This window comes from Sinocyclocheilus grahami, unplaced genomic scaffold, assembly GCF_001515645.1.
Source record: "Sinocyclocheilus grahami isolate Dianchi unplaced genomic scaffold, SAMN03320097.WGS_v1.1 scaffold1101.1, whole genome shotgun sequence".
Taxonomy (NCBI): domain Eukaryota; kingdom Metazoa; phylum Chordata; class Actinopteri; order Cypriniformes; family Cyprinidae; genus Sinocyclocheilus; species Sinocyclocheilus grahami.
This window is the reverse complement of record NW_015506280.1, coordinates 234,238-253,949: the sequence shown is the minus strand read 5'-3', so window position 1 is coordinate 253,949 and position 19,712 is coordinate 234,238. Positions and strand designations below refer to the sequence as shown.

At 33.9% G+C, this 19,712-nt stretch overlaps 2 protein-coding genes across 2 annotated transcripts in view; both read right to left on the bottom strand.

The window, feature by feature from the left end:
• Window positions 1-2,418: 2,418 nt before the first annotated feature.
• Window positions 2,419-10,988, bottom strand: LOC107566805 (protein unc-45 homolog B). Its single transcript, XM_016252354.1, has 18 exons — window positions 10,918-10,988; window positions 9,925-10,095; window positions 9,806-9,842; window positions 9,498-9,673; window positions 9,323-9,412; window positions 9,036-9,213; window positions 7,255-7,426; window positions 6,874-7,174; window positions 6,657-6,751; window positions 5,408-5,549; window positions 5,133-5,273; window positions 4,755-4,882; window positions 4,345-4,411; window positions 4,145-4,258; window positions 3,778-3,893; window positions 3,353-3,470; window positions 3,099-3,254; window positions 2,419-2,928 (listed from the first exon to the last, which is right to left on the bottom strand). Exons 1-18 carry the CDS (start codon window positions 10,921-10,923, stop codon window positions 2,665-2,667), a joined length of 2,472 nt encoding a protein of 823 aa, XP_016107840.1. The 5' UTR covers window positions 10,924-10,988; the 3' UTR covers window positions 2,419-2,664.
• Window positions 10,989-13,721: 2,733 nt separating this feature from the next.
• Window positions 13,722-19,712, bottom strand: part of pip5k1bb (phosphatidylinositol-4-phosphate 5-kinase, type I, beta b) — a 30,513-nt gene continuing 24,522 nt past the window's right edge. The window contains exons 11-12 of the mRNA XM_016252353.1: window positions 15,983-16,091; window positions 13,722-14,705 (exon numbers count right to left, since the gene is read on the bottom strand). Of these exons, the coding sequence (XP_016107839.1) occupies window positions 14,703-14,705; window positions 15,983-16,091 (112 nt within the window). The 3' untranslated portion in view covers window positions 13,722-14,702. The remainder of the gene's footprint in view (window positions 14,706-15,982; window positions 16,092-19,712) is intronic.

Genomic DNA, 19,712 nt, shown 5'->3' with positions numbered 1-19,712 from the left:
TGATACGCTTATTTATCTCTGAATGTCGATTTAGTCATTCAAAGGGAAGTTGTATATGGTTATATATCGATAAAAAGGGTAGACACCAGTAGCTTACGTTTAACAATTATCCGTCGTTGCTCTGAAAAAGCCTAATTTACTCTTCCGGCCTCTAGGTAGAGCTATTCAGTTTTCTACATTCCTGAACGCCTAAAAGAACATTCAGTCCTGGACGAAATGTTCACTGAGTGAAGTTGCTAAAGGATGGTCGATTTGTTGCTAAATGACGTTGTGACGTCATTGCGTAATCACGACGCAAAATTGTCACATCATCAAATCTCAGCAAAAAAAATTTTTTTTATATATATGTTAATTTAGATTTGTTTGTAAAATAATATGCATGATATAATATTAAAATATAAATAACTGTATTTTTAAATACATTGAAAACGTACACATTTTTGAATGATTTCAATTTAAGTTTTTTTTTTAATAGCTAGTAAACTAGTAATTCTACACATTCTCAACTAATATGCTTTAAGCAGTGTATTAGTAGTTAGTTGGTATGCTACACTCTAAGAAAAGTCTGTAAAAAATAAGGCACAATCTACTATGTCAATATGAAAGAATTTTCTTTAATGGTTTTTTTCCTGTATTTTAAATTACGCATTGTGTTTTCGAGTTACAGGGTTACAATGGATGATGGATAATGGATAATGGATAATGTCCTGAAAGATTTTCAATTTTTCTTACAGTAGTGAGAGAGGTGTTTCCTGCACCACCCCTCTGTGGGGTGTCCTGAAGATGCCAGTGCATTGTTTGTCTCTCAGGAGATCAAAGTATTCTAGTTTCTTTTATCCTTACATAAATGATCAATAATTAAATAATCATCATATTCTATTATTATTATTATTATTATTATTAAATTGAACAATTGCAAATTCACGTGATGTGTGTGCTGCTAGGCATCAGTGGTTTCCTCTTTTTGTGTCATTTGGATGGAAAATATCTGCCTTTTTATTGCCTGAGTCACTTATCAAAAGTTGCCAAATCAATTTTTTAAAAATTGTTAAATTTGTTGCTAGGTGCTTTTGGAAGAAAAAGTTGCTAGGGTAGTCTGAAAAGTTGCTAAATGTAGCAACACAATTGCTAAGTTGGCAACACTGAGTGAATTTGAGCAAAACAAAGCTGTTTTTGTCCTGCTTTGCCTGTTAATCTCTGGTCGGCAAAACCAAAATAGGTGTAATGCATATGGAAAATATGTAATCCTAGTTTTAAAGGAATGCAGACAATACAGCAGTACATGTTTCAAATGCTGAATGTGAATCATTTGAAAGTAGAATTTGATATATCAATACAGGATAATAAAAAACGTATATGTAAATAAATCATAAATATCATTACTATGCTGGAGCAACTTTACATGCATAATTGTTTTTTAGAACAATCATGTTAAAATGTAAGTATCAAATATGATACAACAGGCTTTTAAGGAACGTTCATTTGTACATCTCACAGTCATTGGATTATATGTTTGCTCTCATAATGAAAACTACAAAGATTTGATCATAAAACTAAGCATTTAAATATGATTTATATTATTCAGAGATACCCTTACCAAAAAGTAGTATACTTCAAGTTTGTTTTAGTAAGTATACTTAAGTAAAGTTTAAGTATACTTTATGTAGTAAGTATACAAATATCATTGTACTAGTAGTATACTTGTAAGTGTACTATTTCAATACTCCTTGGGACTAAATTGGCCCACTTTCTAGTATATAAAAGTATACTTTTAAGTATACTTTAAGTATAACAGTAGTAAACTTTGAGTACACAACTAGTTTACCTCAAAAAACACGGATTCTAGGAGCACAAGTATAGCTAAAATATATTTAGACTTTTTCTAAGTATAAGTCAAGTATACTTAAATGTCATTTTAAGTATATTTCTGAGAAGTACATCAAAAGTAGACTAAAAGTATACTTTCCTATCTTTAGTTTAAAAGAAGTATACTAATAGCACACTTGAATAAACTTCTTTATCGTAAGGGTATAGAATGATCACTGATATTTATATGCATTTTATGTAAGTAGTCTGTACTGTTTTACAAATCGCATTGATTTACATTACACGATATCAAAATTTCATCTTACTTTTTGGCCATATAAATATAAATTAAATGACAAAAATTTATTAAATTGTTTGTTGTATTGTGTAATTGTTTAATTAATTAATTAAATTCTAAATTACACTTTTTTGCTCATTTTGGGCGTAAAATTGAGTCGTTTCATATTTTTAACATGTTATAAGATTCAATAAACTGTTCCAATGTAAATGTGTGTGTTTATTTATGGTTTACTTGCACAAATACACTCAAAAGGGTGATTTTAATCATATCAATATGAAGAAATGGATTCGCTTCATCTTTTCTTCAAAAAAAGATTTTAATCTGTGAATCAAAACTTCACAAGTGCAAATACATGAAATATGAAATGAGCATGTTAAATAAATACCAAATTCTACTGATCAAACAAACAGCCACACAAACATTTAATCTAACAAAAAGAACTATGCTCAGCGGTAGAAATTTAAAAAATAAAACCTTGCAAATGGTTTGCAGTCTTTCCACTTTCCCAGAAAGCAGACCATTCTGTACTCGCCTAATGACACATCACAATGAACTGTTTAATTTGAAAACGGTTTGATAAGTCCACCATCCAAGGCTCTGGACAGGCAGGCGCGAGCAGCATTAATAGCGTCCTGCTTCTTGGGGTTGTCCTCTAGTTTTGCCACAAATGTCAGGATCTCCAGCAATTCACATTCAATGAGCTTCTTGGCTAGTTGTTCATCAGCGTCCAGCATATTAAACACCGTCACAAGACCTCTGTGCTGAATTTCAGGGTTGTCATGGATACACAATCTCTGTATGATCTCAAGCCACTGCTCAGTCTGTAGATGATAAAACATAATCGTAGAGTCAATCAAATTTGGTACGAGTATCTGACAACAACATTGTACCATGTGTACCATGGTCCTGCCACAATACTTAGGTAAGTGGTAGATTAGAGTGGGACAAATGAATCAAATTGAACGTGACAGCTGTTGTTATTGATACGTACCACTTTAGTAATCTTAACAGCCAGTTTCTTCTGTGCGGCGGTGAGCATAGCCAATGCACCAGCAGCCGCCCTCTGAAGCTGCACATCATCTTCACCGCAGAGCAGAATAAGAAGCTTGAGTTTATCATTGCCATCTTCCAGGTATCTGTCTTGAACCTGTTGAAATAAATGAATTTGGTCAATATTTCCATCCAAACCTACCAAAAAATGCAATATTTGGATAGACGAATGTGTTCTCAATGGTAATTTCAAACCTCTTTGCAGCAAACCAGATTGCACATGCACTCTGTGGCAGCTTGTCTGATTTGATCATGTTCCTCAAACATGTAGTTCTCAATCTCTGGGAGAGCTTTTTCTTTAAGGATTTTCACTCTGTGGAAATAAAGAAAAAGAATTGCACAGATAAAGAGCTGCATTTCTAGAAGGACGCAGAAGTGCTTGCAAGGCATCAAAAGAATAATTCAAAGTTTTAATTAAAAAAATGTGGTTCTGTGTAAATGAAATGTTTGCTTATAATGTGAGCATGAATCTTGCTTTCTGAATTTTGCTTTTCATCTTTGAGTCTATAGTTTGCAGTTCCTCCTTCTGAATTCTCTGAATTCTGCCTTTCCTAAATTATTTGCATTTAATATTTAAAATGTTTGTCGATCAGCGCCAGATGACATTCTATGGCACTTACCGTAGTTTGTCATTCAAGGCAGCCAGATTTGTGAGACCCAGCAGAGCTTCAAAGTTTTCCAAACCGTCTCGTTCTGTGTTTAGCAAGGAAACCAGCGGTCGCACAACTTCATATATCTGTTATGGAAAGAATAGATATATGGAAAATTAGGTCTTTTTATTTTCGATTTTTACATGCTCAAACAACTAACAAAAAATACCCTTAATATTCAAAATAACATGTGATATCTTTGTTTTCAATACTGTGCGATGCATACATATCTAAAAAAAAAAATTTAGCATTTCACGATCCTTTCAGTTTTCCTGACAATGTATTTTGCATATTCTTTTGGCTTTCACAGTGATAAGCATGTAAAAGGTAATCTTACCCTCTCGCCAGGGAAGGCGATTTCAGGGTTGGAGACGGCTGCGATCTTTGCCAGAGCATGGCTGGCCTTTATTTTTCCGTTGTCAGTTCCCTCCAGGGCTAATGGGATCAAAGCCTGTCACACATAGTGAAAAGTTTTAATTTCACCAAAGCAGGAGATTTAGATTTACTGAAGTATCTACTGGGTTTGTGGTCTTTTACCTTTCCTCCACCTTGAGCTACAATTGTGCCACGATCTTTAATATCATCTGCCAAGGCAAGAAACACTCTGGGTGGACAAAAATAGTAAGAGCATTAACTTCAGCAGCATAATAGATGACAAATCAATAGGCCATATTAGATTTTAGAATGGTGGTTTCAGCATCAGGGTTTAGATTTAAAAACACTGAATGTAGTACCAAAATAAATTCATAAAAATATATTTTAAAAATTAAGATAAATAAATAAATGGTCTTTTATTAATATTAAACAAAATGACAATTGTGGTGTTTAAATGACTCTTGAATTTCAATGGTTTCATTGGATGAAGTCAGTAATTCACAGCACAAAACAACCCAAACATAGCTGCCGACATTATTAGAGCAGACTTTTGACTCATTTTTGAGTCTTACCTTGCAAGCATCTCTTTGGTCTGATCAGTCAGGACATAATTGTCTGCTTTGACCATGACAGTGAGAGCTGATGTGACTCCAGCTTTCAGTATCTTCTTCACTCGCCTTACAATGAAGTCCTTCTTATCCTAAAGCACAAGAGAAAAGTAAAAAAAATAAAAATTATATATATATATATGAACTCATCTGACGTAACATTTCGAGCAGTGACAGCAGTGCAAGTTTGACATCATACACTTCCATCTAATTTCAAACAACATTTGTAATTCTTGTATAATTATTAACCATGCATTGTATTAGTATTTATTGAGAAACTACATGGAATATTTGTACTTTTAAAGACTGATTTGCTACATCACAGGATTCTGTGTATGTTACCTTCGGGTGCTGCTCTGGGACGTGTTGTTTGGAGAATTTGGCCAGCTGCACCATCTCAGGGATGATCTCTTTCTTGTCATAGCTGTTGGTGCAGTTGACCAGGGTGCAGGCGACAGCATATAGGATGGTCTTATCTTTTGACTATAAGAGAAAAATGTTGCATTGCACATTTGTACACTCATATTTAAATCTCTATTAAGTCATACGTATTAAAAAAATCTGTGCAATTGCCAAACTTGATCAAGTTATTTCAGTCTTTTTATCTGTCAGCACACCTTGGTAAGTTCAAACATGGCCCTCATGGCTGCTTCATCATCAATAAAGTCATCTTTTACATCAGCATCATTGGTAAGGTAAGCCAAACCTTCAACGGCCCATTTCCTGGTACGCACATCAAGTGTAGGGTTGCAGAGCCACCTGGAATAAACCAAATCTAGTTGAAATGCAGTATAAATCTATAACATCTGCATGAAGCTATCACAAAGCAACGCTGAATAAGGCACTGTTGACAGTGTAAATGAGGGTGGTCATATAATGTATATGAGTTTCTGACAGTAGGACTGAAGTGCTTTCCATTTTAGTTTCAGTGTATTGTCTTTTTGGGCCAAGAAAGAAGTTTTGAGTTCTAAAAGTTGCACACTACACTACTGTCCAAAAGCTTGGGGTTATTACAATTTTTTACATGTTTTTGAAAGAAGTCTCTTATGCTCACCAAGGCTGCATTTGTTTGATACAGTAAAAACAGTAGTATTGTGAAATATTACTGCAATTTAAAATAACTGTTTTCTATTTGAATACATATTGAAATGTAATTTATTCTTGTCCATTACTCCAGTCTTCAGAGTCACACGATCCTTCAGAAATCATATGCTGATTTGCTGCACAAGAAACATTTCTTATTATTATCAATGATTATCAGAGTTGAAATTACAGTTGTGCTAGTTAATATGTTTGTGGAAACCTTGATACTTTTTTTTCAGAATTCTTTGATGAGTAGACATTTCAAAAGAACAGCATTTTTTTTTGGGGGGGGTTTGATACAGTAAAAACAGTAGTATTGTGAAATATTACTGCAATTTAAAATAACTGTTTTCTATTTGAATACATATTGAAATGTAATTTATTCTTGTCCATTACTCCAGTCTTCAGAGTCACACGATCCTTCAGAAATCATATGCTGATTTGCTGCACAAGAAACATATCTTATTATTATCAATGATTATCAGAGTTGAAATTACAGTTGTGCTAGTTAATATGTTTGTGGAAACCTTGATACTTTTTTCAGAATTCTTTGATGAGTAGACATTTCAAAAGAACAGCATTTGTGGGGGGGGGGGGGGGGATTAAATAAAATTTTTTTAATTATAAAAGTCCTTACTTTTTAAATCCATTTAATGTATCCTTGTTGAATAAAAATCTTATTGACCCTAAACCTTTAAACAATAGTGCATGATTTTATATTATATTAAAATATTACATTAAAAGATAACAGACAATGTAATTTCTAATGATATGCATTCTCACTTTCTGCACTGCTTTGCCAGTTTCTCAGTGGAGCCCTCAGCAAATTGTCTCATGCTGTAATCATCTCCTCCAGCGGATCCCAGTTTACACAGACCCTGAGAAAAGAAAATTGGATGTATTATGTTAAATATGCAAAATACAACAACTGCTCTTTTTTAATAACTAATGAACACTACAACAACACACAGTTTGAATAGTGTGTAAAGTGTCTGCTCACCACAAGGGCTCTGATCTTGATCTTCTCATTTTTAGTTTTCTTGTACATGTCCTTCAGCAGAGTTACTCCATTGCTGATGAAGAAGGAGGCTTTGCTGGTTTTGGTGGATGCGTGAATGAGGGCCTCCACTGCTACCAACTGGTCCACTTCACGCTCGGAACCACAAAGGGCCACCATCATCTCCATAACACCCTGACGACCCGCAAGGACGTTGCCCACGTCGAAAGGCCCCTGTAGAAGGCCTGATAGAGTATTGATGGCATGGATGTTTTTGTCCATGTCGTTGGGGTCAAATTTGCTCCTGTTGATGGAAACCAGCGACATAGGATACGTGTGTGTGTTCATATAGGATCCTAATTTTGTGGAGAAAGCGGAACTTACTTAATGTATTCATCACAGATATCTCTGAAGTTATCTCTCTCAGGGTCACAGCGCAAGTCATCGTAGACCTTGTTGAGAAGAACGCTAGCAATCAGCTGCGTGTTTTCCGTCAACGGCAACTGATCCGGAAGGTCTGGAACCTGACCACAGACTTTCAGAATCTTCTTCAGACCTGTTTTTGAGACATTTCCATAAAAACATTACATGATTGAATCATGTCTTTTCTGTCCTTCTAGCAGCACAAATCATGTGTATGTACTAAGCAATTGGCATGTGAAATCTGCATACAAACGTTTTTTCAAACAAATCATTATTCACCAAAAAGTTTCATACTAAAGGATATTCTAAATTTATGAAATTTACCACACATATGCAAACAGTACATACTCTGGGCGGCCTTCTAATCATGTTAAGATGACATTTATATGTGACCCTGGAGCACAAAACCAGTCTTAAGTCGCTGGGGTATATTTGTAGCAATAGCCAAAAATACATTGTATGGGTCAAAAATATAGATTTTTCTTTTATGCCAAAAATCATTAGGATATTAAGTAAAGATCATGTTCCATTAAGAAGTTATTCTGTACATTTCCTACTGTAAATATATTAAAACTTAATTTTTGATTAGTAATATGCATGGCTAAGAACTTCATTTGGACAACTTTAAAGGTGATTTTCTCAATATTTAGATTTTTTTGCACCCTCAGATAATTGTCCTATCATAACAAACCATACATCAATGTATCATTTATACTGTTAATACATCAATTTCGAAAAATGGACCCTTATGACTGGTTTTGTGGCCCTTATATGGATATGCTTTGGGCGCGTTTTATGCAAACACCTATTCTCGGGCACACAGTCGCTCATTTAGAGTGCTCCAGATTCATTAAAGCAACTGTATAAAAGTTTTTACCATAAACGTTTTAAACAAATGGTCGCAAATACAGAGAAAAATACAGAAGTGCACTAAGAAGACTGATGTTCCTTTAAGACCCCATGGAATTAAAATGAGTGTTTTGTGGCCTTTATTCCTTATTAGCTTATCACTTTTATTGCGTTAGTTATTGCATAAACTTGCAAAACATTTTAGTCAGTATTTCAGTTTTTTGTTTTATATATATAATACAAAATCTTAATATTAGATTTTTTTTATATTATATTATATAATATTATAAATGTTTATTCTTAATAATTAACAAATTCAGATATGTTGATTTAAGGATTTTTGTCTTCATTTTGAGAGATTAGTTTTGTTTTGTGGCCTTAATTGTATTCCTTATTATTTATCCATGTTTTTTTATTCTATACTTTATTGCATAAACTAGCAAAAATATTTTAATCAATGTTTTTCAGGAAAATACAAATCAATCATTTAAAATAATAAATATGTAATATATAATACAGCATTTTAATATGTGCATGAAATATTATATTATATTAAATATAATTTTTTTTTTATCAAATAATAAATGCAGAGAGTATGTTGATTTAGGGATATTTTTCTTACCCACATAAATAAGCAAATTCATAAAAAATAAATAAAAAAGTTTTCTCCCCCTCACATACATTTTTCATAAAAAATAGGGGAAATCTTATTTTAATATAAAATAAAACAAAAAATAATACTAATTAATTAATTTAACAAATTCTCTAAAAAACAAGTCTCATATTAATATATATGCATATTTATTTACAATCGTAATTATCTTAACTGGTGCAATTTTGTGAGGATGTTTAAATATTTTTAGGGAAAAAAGATTAGAAAATGATTATTTTGCTGTTCCTCACCCTTGCTCTGTGGCCTGTGCACATTCCTGACAGGGTTCGTATGGCAGCCAGAATCATATCAGGTTTTCCTGTGTCAATGAGTTGCACGAGTAAAGGCACACCGTTGTTCTGGAATATTCTCTCTGCACCCGCGTCCTCTCTGGCAAGGACAATCAGGTTGTTGGCAGCCTAGTGGACCCAACAAACATGTTGTTCAGTTTTACTGAGAAATATGTGACTGTGTTTAACATTAATTTAGCTTTTGCTTTACTCTTCTAAACTAAAAGGGAACAGAAACCTTTTCTTGCTTTTCTTTATCTGATTCATCTGCAAATAGGATGTCAAACATGTTCTGTACTCTGGAGTCTGTTGAGAAGGTTGTTTTCAGCTGTGGAGAGAATCAGATATGCTCTTTAGAAACTCAGATGTGCATTATGTGAACTCAAAAGCATCTTGACAGAAATGATCATCACCTTCTGTTGGATCTCAGCTCCGAGTCTTCTGAGGGTCTCGAGGAACGTCTTGTTTTTCGGCTCTAAGGTTGCACATCTCTGGACGTCCTTGAAGGCCATGTCTAGTTTGCCAAGCTTCTCGAGCGCTTGACATCTTCTGTACAGAGCCTTGATGTCTGCGGCATCCACATCGATAGCTGCAATTGGTCAGAAGAAACTGATTATTTAATGGATCGATAGTAAAATGTTGCTGTTTGATGGTATAATGAAACCTGAAACCAGAACAAAAATAGTTTTAAAAAGAATGATTAATTTCTGAATCATTTTACCTTTAGTGGCATCTGATACTGCATTGTTATAATTTTCCTGGAAAACAAGACATTGAATTAAATTAATGCTGAAATAGGATGTGTTTTATATAGGCTTGTAATGTGTAAAGGATTCTTACCTTTTTCAAGAAACAGGCCGATCTGTTCCTATAGATGACTGCCAGCGCCTTCTTGTCTTTAGAGAACTTAATGGCTTTAGTGTAGCACTCAATGGCTTTGTCGATTTCTCCGGCTTGGAAGTGCTTGTTGCCCTCGTCCTTTAACTGGACTGGATCTGCGATTTCTCCCATCTAAAAGAGAATGTAACCATTTAAAAGGTAGCATATTGTTCACATGCAACTCTTTTCCGTTTACAGTCATATTCATTCAAGTGTTACATTTAAACATATTTTGATTGAGCTTTCAAACAATATACTTGCACACAACATTAAATCAGCAGCATTAGCCTCTAAAAAGATGTCATTATCAATATTATTAAAAAAAAAAAAATATATATATATATATATATATATATATATAAAAGTTAAATGACATTGTTTTGTAACTAAAGTAGCAGAATTCATCTTGTTAAAAATCATGTCATTGTTAATATTATTACAATTATTATTGTATTATTTAAATATGTATATATAAATATATGTGTGTGTGTGTATGAAATAAACACTTGAAAGCATATTTTGAATGTTTTGTTTCCACTAGTCTGAAACAACATGTTATGAAAAATTTTAAAATTGACCAGCGCATGGAGAGAGAAAAAATTAATGTGTCTTGTATTAATTACAAACTTTTAATCCTAACACATTCTGCATTCTTGCAACATTTAAACGTAGCACATCAAAACATGTTCACACTTACTTTTTGGGTGCCAATCTTCCAGTGTTCTCAAGCAAATGGTCAAGCACATGTTATCTCTGACTTTAACTGTCTGACCCTCATGCCTTATTTGGGCAACAGTGTGGCCTCCTAAGAGGTCTGACTTCCACAATACTGCACACAGTCAATGGCAACCTCTGTTATCTGTACATTATATATATTCCCCTTTCTGACCTCTATAACTCTATAGATTATGCATTCAAATACAAGCACTCTTGCATGGGATCATAGTTACATACCGTCATTGAATTCTGCTTCTTCGTAAGTGGAAAGTCTATCTTGTGTGTAGTTTCTTCTCGTTTGGGTTTATCAGTCGTAACAGCCCCCCAAGAGTCACTTATATATATCTTGCACATGGGGGGGAACATACCAGGATAACGGATGGATCCATTTTATTATGAGGGGTAGCGAGGTCTTCATCCACCCCACCTGTTCATACAAATGCATTATGCATCTTACCAGTGACAACCTGTGATTATATCTTTCAGTTTTTGTCTCTATTCCACGTCATGCTGTTTGTTTATTCCAGTGATGGTAGATTCATTTTAGTTTGCAGAGAGGTGGACACCCCTTGTATCAGTTGAAATGGCCCTTCTCTGATACGGTCTATTTAGGGAGAGGTAATGACAGCTGAGAACTCGGTAGCAAATGTCCTGAGCTGACTGATGGGAGGGGGGAGGAGGTGTGTGTCCCAACAGCTGGGGCGGTGGAGGTCTGACTGGTACTTTCTAGAATGGAAGAACTCTCGAAGATAGTAGTAAAGAACTGGGGGAAGGTGTTACAATAATGTGACAAAACATCCTGCAAACTTCTGGGAGTTGCTGGTGAGTGACACTACTGTGCTGACAACACTACTACGACTACTACTACTACTTATTATTACTACCAGTGTTGGGGAAAGTTACTTTTAAAAGTAATGCATTGCAATATTGCATTACAACCTAAAAAAGTAACTAATTACGTTACTTAGTTACTTTTTATGGAAAGTAATGCGTTACATTATTTTTGCGTTACTTTTTAAATATGAGCAGGGCTTGATTGTTTTTAATATAAGAAGTTCTATTTATAGCAAATGTAAAAGTCCTTTCACACCAAAAAGTGTAATGAATAAACCTCAGGCTGAAGCAAAAGTAAATTCCCGTCTGTACAGTAGAACGCAGGAGAAGAAGGTTCAACACTCTTCAGCAATAAAAAAAACAATGAAGCACAATTGTTAGTTTACCTAAAGTCATTTTTGCTTATTAGTATGGTTGAACTGGATCATCAAAAGTCAGCAGCAAAGACATTAGTTAATAAAATGGGATTAGATACATTTGTGTTATTTTAACATATTTAATATTTAAAGTTTGCATTTCACTGTTTTAATTCATTTTGATGAATACTAAATCAGTTTTTTTGCGAGTGGGATGAATGAATGCACATTGACATTTAGTCTAGAACTACATCATGTTCACACAGCGCACACAACGCCTCTGTACTTCCGATTTCTCCCAATATGGGCACAGGAGACTTGTCAGTCAATAAATGGGAAAACAAAGTAACTGGCGTTACTTTTTTGAAAAAGTAACTCGGATATTTTCTTGTAAACTAAAAAGTAATGTGTTACTTTACTAGTTACTTAAAAAGTAATCTGATTACGTAACTCACGTTACTTGTAACGCGTTACCCACAACACTGGTTACTTCATTATATATTATGCACAATTATTAATTCAATTTGATTAAAAAATGTTAGTTTTAATATCATATGAAATCATATGAAAATGTTAGTATTAATATCATATGAAATCATATGAAAATGTTAGTATTAATATCATATGCAATGTTTTGTGGTTTTAAAATAAAATTCTGTTTTTGGTTTTGTTTTGTTTTTTGACAAAAATGAGGTAAAGATACAAACCCCACAGACTTTTTTCCCAATCTATTCAGTTATTGATATAAAATCACTATACATGCCCTGCTGTTGTCACCCTGTTATTGTAAACATATTTTTCTATGTTGTAATTGAAGATTATTCATTTATAAATAAATACTATTTCAGTCTTTCTACTTAAAAATTTAATGCTTAATTCATATTCATACACTCTAAAAAATGCTGGGTTGTTTCTACCCAACTTTGGGTCAAATATGGACTAACCCAACTGTTGGGTTACATTTTTACATTACATTTTTAACCCAAAAGTTGGGTTAGTCCATATTTGACCCAAAGTTGGGTAGAAACAACCCAGCATTTTTTAGAGTGTATGTTACTTGCCATTTCTTTGTAATTACTTGTGAAAACTAATTACTAGCAATTTCTGAGTGAAATTTAGTTTCACCACTAAATGTTATGTATACTGCACATAAAAGGCAATAAATGATGATATATTTTGATACAATATTGATATAGACAATATTGATACTTATATTTAAGCAAGTTGGCAATATAACATCAATATATACACTACTGTTTGAGGTCAGTAAATAAATACATTTATTTATTTAAAAAAAAAAAAAAATTTCCTTAGAAAAACCTCATTGAATGGATCAAAAGTGACATTGAAGAAATGTATCATATTTACAAAAGATTTCTATTTTTCTAATGTTTCTTGAGTACCAAGTCAACGTATTAGAATGCTTTCTGAAGGATCATGTGACTCTGAAGACTGGAGTAATGATGCTGAAAATTCAGCTTTGCCATCACCGTAATTAATTACATTTAAAAATATATTCAAATAAAAAAACGGTTATTTTAAATGGTAATATTTTACAATATTACCGTTTTAACGGTATTTTTGATCAAATGATTGCTGCCTTTGTGAGTGCAAGAGACTTTTTTCAAAAATATTTAAAATCTTACTGACCCCAAACATTTGAATGTTAGTGCATACTGTACATAACACAATTTAATGGGAGCAAAATATATACAAATTTGCCAAAATAAAATGTACATTTATTCCCAAACAATGCATGTTGCAATAATCTTAAAATGGCCAAATACTGGTTGACATGAAATTCACACCCACACAAAGTTAATTTATAATAATGATTTAATAAATTATGGCCTCAAAACAAACAAAGGTGCAATAATAATATTCAAAAGACAGTTCTGACATGGCATTTAAAAATCAGAAGCGCACTAGCATCTAACATAAAGCAATCATTTGGACGCTTCTAGGAAAAGGAACTCCTGAGAGAATGTATAAGCGTGTATGAAACTCACCCATCCCCACATGAAAGACTGACTTCTCATCTGCATTTTAGCACATAGAAATATTCTGGCATCTGTATATATGTAAATAACGCACACTGCTGATGGGAATTCCACTCTTGATTATCAGGAGCTGATGTACCAGCATAAATCTGAGCATGACTGAAGTTACACTGTGAAAGACACTCCTACATTTACAGTACATGACACATTTGTGATCATAAGAGATGTCTGAGAACTAAAGTCACACATCTGTGGTTTCCTAGAAACTGTGTTTGTTTGGAAATAAAACATCAGGATTATTACTCCAGTGAGGAGAACTACGATAACACACACTTGTATAATGTATGAAGATTGCACTTTTACAAATATCTGAACAGCTCTGTTACCTAGAGTTTGAATCGCCAAGCACTGCATTCTAGGTCACTAAACACGAGATCCTTTAGGAGGTAAAGAAGATAGCTGTTAGAAACCATCTTTGCATATTAAAGGAGCGTAATTATTGCATGTTTCCAAAACAATGAATGACGTGACATCGGTCTGATGCCAGAGCTGCCTGTAATATAAGGGCTACAAAAGCATTCAATCAGCATTTGGTTATGGATGTCCATGAATCTGAAATCTCGTAGCCATATTCCCTCCGACCAGTCCAGGGAAATATTTAGCACTGTGATTCTAATGTACAGATACAGTTCCAGTATGTTTGTAGATGTTGTGTTGGCGGATGTTTTCTTTTTTGGCAGCAGGTGGCGCTCTCGGCAGATGAGGATCCAGGGGACTACTGTGTGGCAGGTGATGGGGAAGGTAGAGATGAAAGATCATCTCGTTTTGCTCCTTACTGGAAAAGAGATCAACAACATGTTATTAGTGGCAGTATAACTGTCATTATATAAATAATTTTCATAACCTGGTTATATACTAATATATATATATCATATATTAATATCAGTATATTATTTGATATTAATTTATTCATATTAAATTACAAAAGCTAAAAAAAATCTATGGAAATATGATTACCAGCATGGTCAAATGTTATAGCAGTTACATGTTAATAGTGGCAGAATCACAATATATTTAAAAATTTCGTAATCTGACATTTCTAAATATTTTAATTATTATGTTATAATTTGTAAATATTTATAATATCAGTTTAAATTCTGAAAGTTATTATTTATATTACAAGTGTTATTCTTATTTATTTATTATTAAACCTTTTTTAAATTATAAATTGCAAAACTGACTGACTGTCTTATTCCTTACTTAGTAACTTTCCAGATATTTATAAATATTTATAAAATTAAAAAAGTTTAGTCGGTCAATATTACAAATTATAATTAAAAAATATGTATTATTATTATTATTATTATTATTTTTAATAATAATAATACAATTTGGAATATAATATAAATACTAACTTGGAATTTAATCTGATATTTATACATTATAAAGATATAAAAATTGAAATATAATAACATTAATATTAAAAATAAAAAAATGTAATCTAATAGTCATATATGTATATATATATACACATATGCATACATTCATAATATATGTTCATTATTATATTATATAATTATAATTTATAAATGTTTATAAATATCAGATTAAATTCTGAAAGTTAATATATTTATACATAAAAGAAGTAAGGGAAAGTGCAAGGTTGATTGGTCAATATTACAAATTACAAAATAGATAGTTTTATAATTAGTCCTGAATGCTTATTGATCAATACACAATTTTAACTGCTCTGATAATAGTTATGCTGCAACTGACCAATCAGAGAGCCATGTAATAACAGATATTTAAATTTTTTTTGACAATATCATTGCAGATCCGAAAGACCTTATCCGGGGTAGACATCAGATTTCATTTAATGTGAGTGAAAATAATGCTGTGAGGGATCAAAGCTTAGTGGATTATATTGTGGACCTTGGTATTGATAATTAAGTCAATAAAACACTAAAAATGTCTTTGCAAAAAACATAGGATAGTACAACCTATTGAACGTATTGTACTTCTGTTCGTCACAACTTCATTTTCGACATGACTCTGACTAAGATTCATAGATCCCTTGAAATGCAATTGACTAACTGTCCTGCCCAAACTCACAAAGTAGACATCCAGCACTGAGTCGTCATCTCTGTCTATGTCCATGGTGCTTTGCTCCGATGTCAGACAGATGGCACTGTCCTCCAATGTAAAAGTTGAGCAGGCACATCTGAATGCAAACAACAGCAGTGCATCAGAAGAACAGCACAAAGAAGCTCAAGCTACAAATTAAGAGTCCTCAAAACATGACAGATGAATATTGAGCAAAGCTGGTGGTCTCATAAATGCCATAACTGATCTACGGGAATACGGGTGGCCATGTGAGGGAGACCAAAACAGAAAGCACTTCAGTGGTAATATTTCTTATCATTACCGTGACACACTTCAGATGAGTGCTGGCCATCTATATCCACTTTGGAGTGTTCTTATGTATTTATTGCCTGCAATAATCTCTTGAGTTATTGCTGCCATGGCAACCAGACCCTTGCTCACCTCATGAACATAAAGCACTTTGTGCATGTGACACATTTCAGACGCTGAGGGTGTTCATTAACACAGGCTCACCCTGGAGTTCATCAAACACTTTCACTGCCTGAGGTCAGTAAGATAGATAGAATACTTTAATTCAACAAGAACGCATTCAATTGGTCAAAAGTTACATTAAAAGGCATTTACAATCTTACTAAGATTTCTATTTCAAATAAATGCTATCCTTTTGAACATTCTATTCATTCAAGAATCCTGAAAAAAGCATCACATTTTCCACAAAACTATTAAGCATCACAACTGTTTTCAACATTGATAATAAGAAACGTTTCTTGAGCTGCAAATCAGCATATTAGAATGATTTCTGAAGGATCGTGTGACATTAAAGACAAGTGTAAAATCACAGGAATAAATTACATTTTAAAATATATATAAACAAAAAACAGCTATTTTAAATTGTAATAATATTTCAAATTTTTTCCACAGTTGTCTGTATTTTTATCCAAATAAATGCAGCCTTGGTGAGCATAAAAACTTATAAAATAAAATCTTAGCGAGCCCCAACGTACCATCTGAAACATTGTAAATCCCTAACATTAAGTGTAAGCAATAACAATAGTCATGTATGCCTTACCAACCACCTCTAATGAACCTATTATGTTGATTAAAGGGTTACTTCACCCAAAAATGAAAATTCACTTGTGTTTTACTTACCCTCGAAGCATCCTAGGTGTATATGACTTTCTTTCAGATGAATCCAGTCAGAGTTATATTAAAAATTGTCTTTGATCTTTCAAGCTGTTTAATGGCACTCAGCGGGTGTTGCAGTTGAACAGTCCATAAGTCGTCGAATAAAGCTCGCGCATTCATAATAAAACGTGCCGCAGACGGCTCCGGGGGATGAATAAAGGCCCCTTGTAGCGAATCCATGAGTTTTTGTAAGAAAAACATCCAAATTTCAAAGGTAATAAACACTTTTCTCTCACTTCCGCTGACTGTCATCCACTGAAGCAGTTACGGCGGTTGACGAAAGATGCGCGGCGTTGCGTGATTAGTGACGAACGCGGAGAGAGAACAAAACAAAACGCCGGTCACGAATTAAAAGTACAAACCGAAGATTTGCAAAGAAAAATGTCAGAGGATTTCGATATAAACCAAGAGGAGACTGGTTTTCCTTTGCTCTTATTAAACAAATGCGCGAGACTAGCATATCTCAGAGGCGCGTGCGCTGCGCATACGCCTTCCGCCGGAACGGATCCGCATATGGTAGATAACGGAAGTGAGAGAAAAGTGTTTATTACGTTTGAAATATGGATATTTTTCTTACAAAAAGTCATGGATTCGCTACAGGGGGCCTTTATTCATCCCCTGGAGCCGTCTGCGGCACGTTTTATTATGAATGCGCGAGCTTTATTTATAAGTGACGAACGCGGAGAGAGAACAAAACAAAACGCCGGTCACGAATTAAAAGTACAAACCGAAGATTTGCAAAGAAAAATGTCAGAGGATTTCGATATAAACCAAGAGGAGACTGGGTTTCCTTTGCTCTTATTAAACAAATGCGCAAGACTAGCATATCTCAGAGGCGCGTGCGCTGCGCATACGCCTTCCGCCTTCCACCGGAACGGATCCGCATATGGTAGATAACAGAAGTGAGAGAAAAGTGTTTATTACGTTTGAAATATGGATATTTTTCTTACAAAAAGTCATGGATTCGCTACAGGGGGCCTTTATTCATCCCCTGGAGCCGTCTGCGGCACGTTTTATTATGAATGCGCGAGCTTTATTTGACGACTTGTGGACTATTCAACTGCAACACCCGCTGAGTGCCAATAAACAGCTTGAAAGATCAAAGATAAATTTTAATATAACTCTGACTGGATTCGTCTGAAAGAAAGTCATATACACCTAGGATGCGTCGAGGGTAAGTAAAACACAAGCTAATTTTCATTTTTGGGTGAACTAACCCTTTAAGTCAACAGGATGGCATCTGACAAAGCTCTTTTAACTCAATAATCATTGTTCAAACTGGGGAACACCGAATGCCCCCTTTTGTGGTATTGTGTGTCATAAAACAATACCTCTATTATATTTGTCCTTAGCAAGCAGGTGAAATATTCATGAGGTCTTTTCACAGGAATTCCTCTTAAAACGGGTGTGTGTCAAAGGTGAGGAGATCAGTGAAAACCAAACACAAAGAATCCAGCAACAGAACAAGTGTAGCATGACCTGGTCAACTGCTCACGCTGTAGCAGGATATAAGACACTGATCTCGAAGTGTTACATTGTGACTTTGTTTGACTATATTCAAGGTGACTTGGTGAGTTAAAGGAATAGTTCACACAAAAATGAAATATTTGTCATCATTTACTCAACCCTCCTGTCATTCCTAACTTCCTAATTTTGAAGTATTTGTTGCTCTTTCGTTTTTTACGGCTTAAAATAGGACTCAAACGCACCATAAAAGTAGTCTATAAAACTTGAAAATGAAATCAAATGACAAAAAATATGATATCTAGCTCTCCTTGGTGTGTATCTCCATGAGATAAGTTTGATTTGTGAAGATTTGTGAATCTTTTCAATGTATCAATTGATTCAGTTAACAAAATTGCTCTGAAAGATTCATTAATGAACTGAACTGAACTGGTTTGTCATTGTTTACTCAACCCTCATGTCATTCCTAACTCACATCACATTCTTTCTTCAGTGGAACACAAAAGGAATTTTAAGTATTTGTTGCTCTTTTCTATGCAGTTACAATAAACGAAAAATTATTCAAATGCACCATAAAAGTAGTCTATACAACTTGAAACTGAAATCAAATGACAAAAATCATGACATCTAGCTTTCCTTGGTGTGTAAATGAGAGAAGTAGCAAAACTAGATTTGTGTAGGAATCTTTTGAGTCAAATCTTGTCAATGAAGCAATTGATTCAGTTCACAGAACTGCTCAGAATGATTTGTCGATGAATTGAACTAATCTGGTTCTTGAGTTTAACTCTGTGTTTACATGCACAACTTGTGTTTCACTTGGATTGAATTCGTTCCGATTGATGAATCTGAATTTAGTGTTTAGTCCCCATTCATCATGACTATGTGGCTAAAAAAATTCTCCATTTGTGTTCCATGGGAAAAAAAGAGTCGAATGTGTTTGGTAACTGATGATTGAATTTTCATATTTTAGTTGAACTACTCCTTTCAGTGTCTCTGTGGAGGGAACAGAAGTGGAGATGTGAGAAGGTAACAGGTGTGTTATGTGTCAGGTTTATGGGTCTGAAGGTTTGTGAGATGTGTGTGAAAGGTA

Coding starts and splice junctions, on each gene's coding strand:
- LOC107566805 (XM_016252354.1), bottom strand. Junction 9,674..9,805: donor AGTATCAGATGCCACTAAAG/GTAAAATGATTC, acceptor GACCAATTGCAG/CTATCGATGTGGATGCCGCA. Junction 3,255..3,352: donor ATCTGGTTTGCTGCAAAGAG/GTTTGAAATTAC, acceptor TTATTTCAACAG/GTTCAAGACAGATACCTGGA.